Source organism: Salminus brasiliensis, chromosome 1 (assembly GCF_030463535.1).
Source record: "Salminus brasiliensis chromosome 1, fSalBra1.hap2, whole genome shotgun sequence".
NCBI lineage: Eukaryota > Metazoa > Chordata > Actinopteri > Characiformes > Bryconidae > Salminus > Salminus brasiliensis.
In genome coordinates, this window is record NC_132878.1 from 30,051,670 (window position 1) to 30,061,091 (window position 9,422).

The 9,422-nt window shown below is 44.0% G+C and overlaps 2 protein-coding genes across 2 annotated transcripts; both read right to left on the reverse strand.

The window, feature by feature from the left end:
* Nucleotides 1–5,370: 5,370 nt before the first annotated feature.
* Nucleotides 5,371–6,641, reverse strand: LOC140574747 (trace amine-associated receptor 13c-like). Its single transcript, XM_072694686.1, has one exon. It carries the CDS (start codon nucleotides 6,423–6,425, stop codon nucleotides 5,451–5,453), a length of 975 nt encoding a protein of 324 aa, XP_072550787.1. The 5' UTR covers nucleotides 6,426–6,641; the 3' UTR covers nucleotides 5,371–5,450.
* A 1,433-nt stretch (nucleotides 6,642–8,074) lies between these two features.
* LOC140574753 (trace amine-associated receptor 13c-like) lies at nucleotides 8,075–9,061 on the reverse strand. Its single transcript, XM_072694701.1, has one exon. It carries the CDS (start codon nucleotides 9,059–9,061, stop codon nucleotides 8,075–8,077), a length of 987 nt encoding a protein of 328 aa, XP_072550802.1.
* Nucleotides 9,062–9,422: the final 361 nt, after the last annotated feature.

Here is a 9,422-nt window from a genome sequence, read left to right on the forward strand (position 1 = left end):
ACTGCCTGTTGGTTTTGGTTAGCGTTATTAGTGGCTCAGACGTCTCCCTGGCACGTTAGCCTAGCCCTCGTCTCTCGTCAGCCTCAGGTGTGCTCTTTTGTTTTGGCCTGTTTCCGTTGTCACGTTATCTTTTGGTTTGTCGTTCTCCCCTGTAACTGTTGCTGCCTTATTTTGTGTTCTGCCCTGTTTACTTTGTTAATAAATGCTCTCGCTTTGGTCCATCCCCTGCGAGTGTTCACCCTCATTGTTGTCAGTCCCAGCGGATCATGACAGAATCCTCGGCCAACAGCCTCCGAACAGCGGGGATGGAGGCCTTGAATCAGGCTGTTCACGTCCAGGGTCCATACCTGGGGCAACAGCAGCACAGGCTACAGCGTGTGTCAGAGACTGTTGATCACCTGGTGCAGCAACAGGCTGACCAGCAGCAACAAGTAACCCAACTAGTGGGTGGCATTCAGGGGCTCATGAATCTGGTTCAGACTTCATTAGAGCCTGCTAGTCCTCCCAGCCTTGCCACGACTTCCCCCAGTCCGTATCCTGTTAGTAAACCGGATACGTATTATGGCGATCCGGAGCTTTGCGAGGGGTTCTTGCTACAGTGTGTGGTCTTTTTTAAGAATCATCCGACCAGCACTGACCAGGCGAAGATCGCCTTCCTTGTATCCCGTCTCACCGGTAAAGCTCTCGATTGGGCCACAGCCACCTGGGAGGACCTCAACGAGAAGCCCTTCTCAGAATACCTCAAGCATTTTAAGGCAGTGTTTCAACACCCCCGGGAAGGGCTCACGAAGGGCGATCTCCTGCTGTGGATGGAGCAGGGAGCTAGGTCGGTAGCCCAGTATGCGCTAGAGTGCCGTACTCTGGCCGTGGACAGTGGGTGGAACCAGCCGGCCTTAATAGCCCTGTTCCAAAATGGGCTTAACCCGCGTCTGCAGCGGGAGTTGGGATGCCGGGGAGAATCGCTCGAGCTAGGCGAGCTTATATGCTTGCGATCCGGTTAGATCAACTCCTTAGTCATCCTGTTAACCCCAGGTCCCCTAGGGCTGGGGGTGCTGCAGCGAGGCCCAGACGATAGATGGGTCCGGCTACGCAGTATATAGAAGGGTTTAGTAGTTCAGAGGGGCCACGGGCCTCAACGTCGTCTACAGTACCTGTCAGTGAGCCCATGGAGGTGGGCATCGGTGCTCTCACCAAAAGTGATGCCTTTTCACCAAAGAGCGCGAAGAAGGGACTCCTCATGCCAATGCGGTGAGTGTTCCGGCCAGGGGGCTCGTCTCATGGACGATCACGTTGCCTATCACGATTTCCTACCACAGCCAGTCTCTTATCATTTCAGCATTGATTGACTGTGGAGCGGAGGGCAGTTTTCTACGGGCGGACGTGGTGGAGCAACTATGCATCCAGATGGAGCCGATGCCGAGGTCCCTCGACATCACCGCCCTGGACGGACAGCCCGTGGGTCCCCGGCCCATCAACCACATCACGGACGGGATAAGGGTCAAGGTGTCGCTGCTGGTTCTGCCGGTCTCCGAGCACGCCATGATACTAGGTCTGCCCTGGCTGAGCCAGCATAACCCACACATTTCCTGGCCAGATCGAGAGATCGTGTCTTGGTCCCCTTACGGCTGCGACCACTGCCTTAACCTAGCCCCCCTTAGAGTCATGTCGACTTCAATAGCGAGCTCCAAGCCAGAGAATGTAGTCGTATTAACATCAGAGTATGCCGACATGCAAGATGTGTTTTGTAAGTCCAGTTCTGCTAGGCTCCCCCCAATCACCCGTATGACTGCACCATAGATCTAGTGGATGGCGCAACGCTGCCCAAAGCTAGGATCTATCCCCTCACGGGGCGATGAAAGAGTACATCAAGGAAGCACTAGCTCAGGGATACATTACCCTGTCTCCGGAGGCCTCTGGGTTCATTTTATCCGGAAGAAGGGAGGCTAGTCCCATGTGCCCTTGAGCAGCTGCGGGGAGCCCGGGTCTTTACAAAGTTAGATCTCCGCAGCGCGTATAACTTGGTACACATCAGGGAAGGGGATGAATGACCACCAGGGGGCATTTCCAGTACCAGGTCATGCTGTACAGGTTAGCGAATGCCCCTTCCGTCTTCCAGGCACTGATCAATGACGTCCTGAAAGACTACCTTGGACGCTTCGTTGTGGTCTTTCTGGACAACATTCTTGTGTACTCCCCCGACCTACCTACGCATGTACGCCATGTTCGCCTGGTCCTGGCGGGGCTTAGGGCCCACCTGCTGTATGCCAAGCTGGAGAAGTGCGTGTTCCACATAAGTGGGATCCCTTTTTTGGGGTACATCATCAGCAAGTGGGGGGTTCAGATGGACCAGGCCAAGGTCAAGGCAGTTTTAGACTGGCTGTCACCTGGCTCCGTAAAGGAGGTTCAGCGGTTCTTAGGTTTTGCTAATTTCTATCGTCGGTTTATCAGGGATTTTAGTAGTTTGGCAGCACCCATTAAATCGCTGCTTAAGGGAGCTCCCTGGCGCATCACGTGGACGCCGGCCGTGGAGAGCTCCTTCCAAGCGCTTAAACACGCTTTCACGGCGGCCCCGCTGTTGCGCCACCCCGACTCCCGTAAACCATTCGTAGTCGAGGTGGATGCCTCCAACACCGGGTTGGGGGCTGTGCTCTCCCAGCGTCACAGGGAGGGTGACAGACTCCACCCAGTGGCGTTTTATTCCAAGAAACTCACGGGGGCCGAACAGAATTATGGGGTAGGGGATAGGGAGCTCCTGGTAGTTAAGATGGCGCTAGAGGAGTGGCACCACTGGTTAGAGGGTGCTGCCCATGCCTTCATGGTTCTCACAGACCACAAGAACCTGGAATTCCTCCATAACGCCAAGTGTCTGAACCTCCGGCAGGCTAGGTGGTCCCTGTTCTTCGCCAGGTTCCAGTTCCAGTTCCAGTCAGTGGACGAGGGAGAGACCGTCCCTACACCGATCCTGCCATTGAGTGTAACCGTTGCGGCAATACAGTGGGACCTAGACACCAAGATAGCCAAGGCCCTCAGATGCATCACCATGCCCCCTTCATGCCCAGAGGACAAGGTCTATGTCCCGGGGCTATTCCGGGAGAAGCTCATTGTCTGGGCTCACGCTTCCCCGGTGGCAGGTCGTCCACGTGAGTCCTGTACGTATTATCTGTTCTCATCCAAGTATTGGTGGGAGGGGATGAGGGCAGATATACATCAGGTACTGGCATCTTGTAGCGAGTGCGCGCAATGCAAGACCCCCAAGACACTTCCCTTGGGGAAGCTCATGCCACTGCCCATCCCTGTGGCCGTGGTCTCACCTGGCCATCGATTTTGTCACGGACCTGCCCGAGTCTAAGGGGTATACGGTGGTGATGACTGTAGTGGATCGGTTTTCGAGGGGGGTTAGGTTTGTCCCATTCTCTGCATTGCCCCCTGCAATTTAGATGGCACAAGCCTTGGTAGACCACGTCCTCCGGAATTTCGGGATTACGGAGGACATAGTATCTGATCGGGGGGCTCAATTTACATCTAGAGTTTGGGGAGCCGTCTGTGAGCACCTGGGGGTGAGTGTCAGTTTCTCCTCCGGGTATCACCCACAGACTAACGGCCAGTGCGAGCGCACTAACCAGGAGCTGGGAAAGTTTCTGCGACTTTATTGTCATGACAACCCTAGCGACTGGTCCCAGTATCTGGTCTGGGCCGAGATGGCCCAAAACTCGCTGAGGTGCACAACCACTGGCCTAACCCCTTACCAGTGTTTTTTAGGCTACAGCCTCCACTGGCCCCCTGGACCCAAGTCCCAGTAGTCAACGCATGGATGCGCCGCAGCAAAGCAGTCTGGACCAGGATCCACCAGCACATCCAGACCTTCCAGCGGCGCTACAAGAAGCAAGCAGACCGTTGAAGGGGGGAGACCCTGTCCTACCAACCAGGGGACCGGGTCTGGCTGGCGGCAAACTCAAAGTACTCTGGTCCGTATAGGATTGTGAGGCAGATTAACAATGTCACTTTTCGACTACAGTTACCCGCACAGTCTAAGATTCACCCTGTTTTCCACGTCTCCTAGCTCAAGCCCGTGGTACCTGGACCCCTGGACAAGGCCACCCCGGCGGACACACCGCCAGAGCCGGTGGAGATTGAGGGGCCCTTTGAAAACTTATTTTTAAGTATTATTCAACTTACCCCTACATGGTCGCTCAGGTTTGACATTGAACAAGTTGCTACATAACTGCGTAATAATAATAATAATAATAATTTTGACTTGAAGTTAAAGTTGTCCCTTAAAATGTTTTAAGCTCTAGTTTGAGTTCTACGAGATCCAGGAGTAATGATTCTTACCCTGAGAAAGAAGACGCTGGGGTAACCATTCATTTACTACACAGATAATTATCAGGTCTGGTGGTTACTAATGTACCGTTTATACATAAGCATAAAGCACCATAGTAGTGTTAGGATGTTGGTCATTCCTTCTATGAATACATTTAGGAACTTTAAGTTGCACCCACTGCTTTCACAGATGTGCAAATTTATCCTGTAGAGAGAGTACTGAAAATAGAATATGACCCTTTGGAGCAGATAAACATGAACCTATTGGCACCATGCCAAATGCCAGGTGTGGGCTAGAGGGTTATAAAGCCCCCCAGCACTGGGCTGTGGAACGGTGGAACTGCATTCTTTGGAATGGTGCTCCAGTCAGTCCTTTGGGATTAGTTGGGGATGAGATGAGTAGTGATCATCCAACATCCTGGCCTCACTAATGCTCTTGTCACCAAATCAGATCCTCACAATAATGCTCCAAAATCCAGTACAAAACCTTCCCTGGATAGTAGAGACAGTTACTCCAACAAAAGAAGGATAAACTCTTTTTAAATACCCTTTATTTCAGAAGCAACAATAAGCATGTGTCCATATAGTATAAATCAAAGTATACAGAATTTTAAATTGAAACTGGGGCTGTACCTGTTGTAGCATATGGCTATTGCGTTTGGCCTAATAAATAAAAGTGATTTCAGACAAAGTGAGAGTTTTGTTTAGGGATGTATTTACCTGATTTGAATATTACATCAGCTAATATCATAATGGCATTATGGCACTAATTGAATTTGTGTTTAATTTGATCCTGTGTTTACTGATCTACGAGTTTAACCCTTACTGTAAATGAGTTTCTTTTAATATTACAAAACATCATTTTACAGTCATTTTCCCTCTGTGCCTGTAATACCACAGTTTAACATGCTAAATGAACATCAGAATATTCTTCAGAATATTCCTAACAATGTTATTTGCCATTACATTTTGCAAAAATATCTAATGTCCAGATCACTTTGAGAGTTCAAGGAACAGAAGGCTGCTTATTACTTATTGAGATGCTGTCAGGCTGAGCATATTTCTAATCATTTATTTGAACAGGTGTGTCAATACAAAAAGGGGTCAAACATATGTACATATTTTATTGGTCAAAGAACATTCATCAGTGCAGAATCTGTTTTGAATATTTGAAGAGTTAAAGTTAGTTTAACACACCTTCTAAACCATGGGTAGAACAAAGCATAAATAACTGGATTAATGGCAGAATTAAGATAAACCAACATCAAGAGATTCTGAAAGGACCCTACTTCGACCTCTATTATGTTCCCTAATACAGTATAAATAAAGTATGGAAATAAACAAGCTAAAAAAACAGACACCAAGATGCCAAGACTTTTTGCAGCTTTTCTCTCAGACTTCATTGAGTCTGACATATTCTTTATTGTCCGAGTCCTAGTTAGTGCATTAAGCTCTCTGATAGCAGTGGCATGCTTCCTTACAATAACAAACACTAGAGTATACAAAATGATTATAACAGAACAAGGGAAAGCAAATGTTAACAGGAGATCAACAAGAGACCAAACCTCGTCCAACACCAAAAAGTCTCCAGGACACAGTGTAGTGCCTCCAAAGTGTCCATTAAAGTACTGTAGTGTTACATTGTAAAACAACAATACAAACCAGTTACATAAAACTACAATACGCATTGAGCTCAGAGTGGCCTTTTTAGTGTAGAGAAATGGGTTACAGAGAGCAAAATATCGATCAACTGCAATAAGAGCAACAGTATATATAGATATGTTTGTTAGATAATAAGAAATGAGTACATAACACAAACAATAAAATGCATTAAACATCCAGCATGCTTCAATCATCCATATTAGTGCTGTTGGCATCACAAGGACTCCAACCAGAAAGTCTGACACAGCCAGAGAGAGGATGAGCATGTTAGTTGGAGTGTGGAGCTGCTTAAAGTGACAAACAGAGATGATGATCAGCAGGTTTCCACACAGTGTTACCAGAACTACAGCAGCTGCACACATATACAATAACACATATACAGCAGAAACAGATCTCTTGGGACAGGTAAACCTAAGACCTTGACCAGTTTGATTAACCTCCATAAGATTTGTGAATCTAGCATTAAAACTGGACTAAAAAACAGATCCAGCCTTCACCAGTTTAAGGTTAAAGGTACTGCAGCATGATATATCAGATCTGCTTTTTTTATTGTGTCTGAACAGCTCACACCCCCTAATTTAAATGACACCTTGATGCATGATGTCATGACTTGTTCTCTGCATACAAAGCAGAAACAGAACATTTTGAAGTACATTTACTCTCTCCTTTGGGTGTAAAATAATAATGGGCATTTTGGGCATTTTCCTAACTCATCATTAGGAAGTTCAATTCTTGGCTATGCCAGGATTCTAGGTGAGCAGCAACAAAGTTCACATTTGCATAGTTGGTAGCATTGTGTGTGATTGAGGGAAAAACAGCTATACTAAAATGATGTAAAGAACACTGACCTTAAACAAAGAATAATAAACTTCTCAGTGCACCGCAGGTTATACCTATATGTTGTAGTCAGGACTGCTAAAGCAGAGTCAAAACTGAGACTGGAGTGACCGAGAACATTATTATTTTTTTTCATAACAATTGGATACAATTTAAAGTATTTATTACTCATTGTACATTCATGATCATGTATTATACATTAAATATTCTAATTATTATAATACTTTATTATTTGAAATATAATCATGTTTTTTTCTAATAATAATAATGAGTAGAATAAATAATGTTAATAATATTGTGTAAAATATAATGACATTATATATAGCCTAAAATATATTAATATTAATAATTAATAATTATTAATAAATATTATTATTTTATAGCATTTGTAAAACTAAGAGAATGTAACTTTTGTGAGCAAATAACTGTGAAGATACTGTGTCCCTTCTTTAAAACGTAATCAGAATTCACCACATAAAGTCAACTGAATAATGTTTGTGCAACACAAAATCCAGGCATGGACTCCATGGTAAACCTCTTGTCCTTTTCTAAAGCACTTTGGGTAGGCACTGACCACTGAATACAAGAAAACCCCCCACAAGATCTACCTGATCTCTGCTCTGTTGATGATGCTCTGACTCAGTAGTCACACGTCACAATTTGGCCTTTGTCAAAGTGGCTCAGATTCTTCTCCGAATATAGCCCACCTCTTCACAGATGCCACTGTAGATGAAGACAATCAATGTTTTTCACTTCACATATCAGTGGTGCTAATGGTATGGGTGACCAGTGTACATATTTAATTAAAAATGCATTTTTAATTAAGTCAGCATAAACCATATATTAAAACAATTTAATGTGGTTGATAGGAGATATTTGTAAAGACAGCATAATTGACATTTTTTCATGACCTAAAAGTAAGTGTGACACATTAAATATCACTCATCTTCTGCTATACCAGTGATAGAATAGTGTGCTATGCTAAATAAATGTCTGCATATCACCTAAACTAATTGTGTCATTTTTGTTCCAGGCTACAAAAATGACAAGTGTAATCATTTCTTTAGGAGCTCATTGGACAGTACATTGTGTGTTATTTAGAGAATGATGAAGTTAGACTTAGATTTTTTTTATTGATTAGAATGAATTTAGATTAGAATTAGAGTGTAAAAACAGTGATGGTGTCAGCAGACCCAACATACTGTGCTGCTTTAGTGTACTTATCATAAATACTTTAGTGTATTTATTTTACTTATTAAAGAACATTCATCAGTGCAGAATCTGTTTTGAATATTTGAAGAGTTAAAGTTAGTTTAACACACCTTCTAAACCATGGGTAGAACAAAGCATAAATAACTGGATTGATGGCAGAATTAAGATAAACCAACATCAAGACTTTTTGAAAGGACCCTACTTCAACCTCTATTATGTTCCCTAATACAGTATAAATAAAGTATGGAAATAAACAAGCTAAAAACACAGACACCAAAATCCCGAGGACTTTAGCTGCTTTTCTCTCTGCCTTCATCGAGACTGTTGTGTTTTTTGATGTTTGAGTGCTAATTTGAGCATTAAGCTCTCTGATAGCAGTGGCGTGCTTCCTCACAAGAACAAAAACTAGAGCATATAGTATGATTATAACAGAACAGGGGAAAACAAATGTTAACAGGAGATCAACCAGAGACCAAACCTCATCCAACACCAAAAAACAGTCTCCAGGACACATTATTAGATTTGCAAAGTGTCCATTGAAATACTGAAGTGCTACATTATATACCAGCAATATAAACCAGTTACATAAAACTACAATGCACATTGTGCTCACAGAGACTGCATCAGTGTAAAGAAATGGGTTAGAGAGAGCGAAATGCCGATCAACAGCAATAAGTGCTACATTAAATATAGATGTGGTTGTGAGAAAATAAGAGATCAGTATATAACACAAACAGTAAACTGCACTGAACATCCAACATGATTCAATCATCCATGCTACTGCTGTCGGCATCACAAGGACTCCAACCAAAAAGTCAGATGCAGCCAGAGAGAGGATGAGCATATTAGTTGGAGTGTGGAGCTGCTTAAAGTGGCAAACAGAGATGATGATTAGTAGATTTCCGCACACTGTTAGAAGAACTACAGCAGCTGCAGATACATACAATAACACATAAACAGTAGATACAGGTCTCTTGGGACAGGAAAACCTGAGGCATTGGTCTGTTTGGTTAACCTCTGAAAGATTCATGAATACAGAATTTGAATTGTGCTCAACAATTAGAGCAGATCTTGGCTTTGCCTGAGAAAAGAAAAAGTAGATGAAATGATGAGATGATAAGAGTTCAAGTTCATGACCAAAGACATTATGGTTTAAGGCAGCAGATCTGCCTTTTTTATGGTCTCAAATTTGATCCCACCCCTAGTTTGCATGGCAATTAGACATATTATGTCATAGATTGCTGTTTGGGTTGGAAATAAACATGTTGTTATTGACCTTGTAAAATATATTTAACCCTGTTGAAAAACTTTTAGAAATGCAATTATTGTAATAGAGCTGTTGTTCAATGCATGTTTAAGTGATAAAAAATAAGATAAAACTCATCTATCAA

Bases quoted from the DNA above. Each gene is read 5' to 3' on its own strand.
- LOC140574747 (XM_072694686.1), bottom strand. From the start codon at position 6,425: ATGGAGGTTAATCAAACTGGTCAAGGTCTTAGGTTTACCTGTCCCAAG.
- LOC140574753 (XM_072694701.1), bottom strand. From the start codon at position 9,061: ATGAATCTTTCAGAGGTTAACCAAACAGACCAATGCCTCAGGTTTTCC.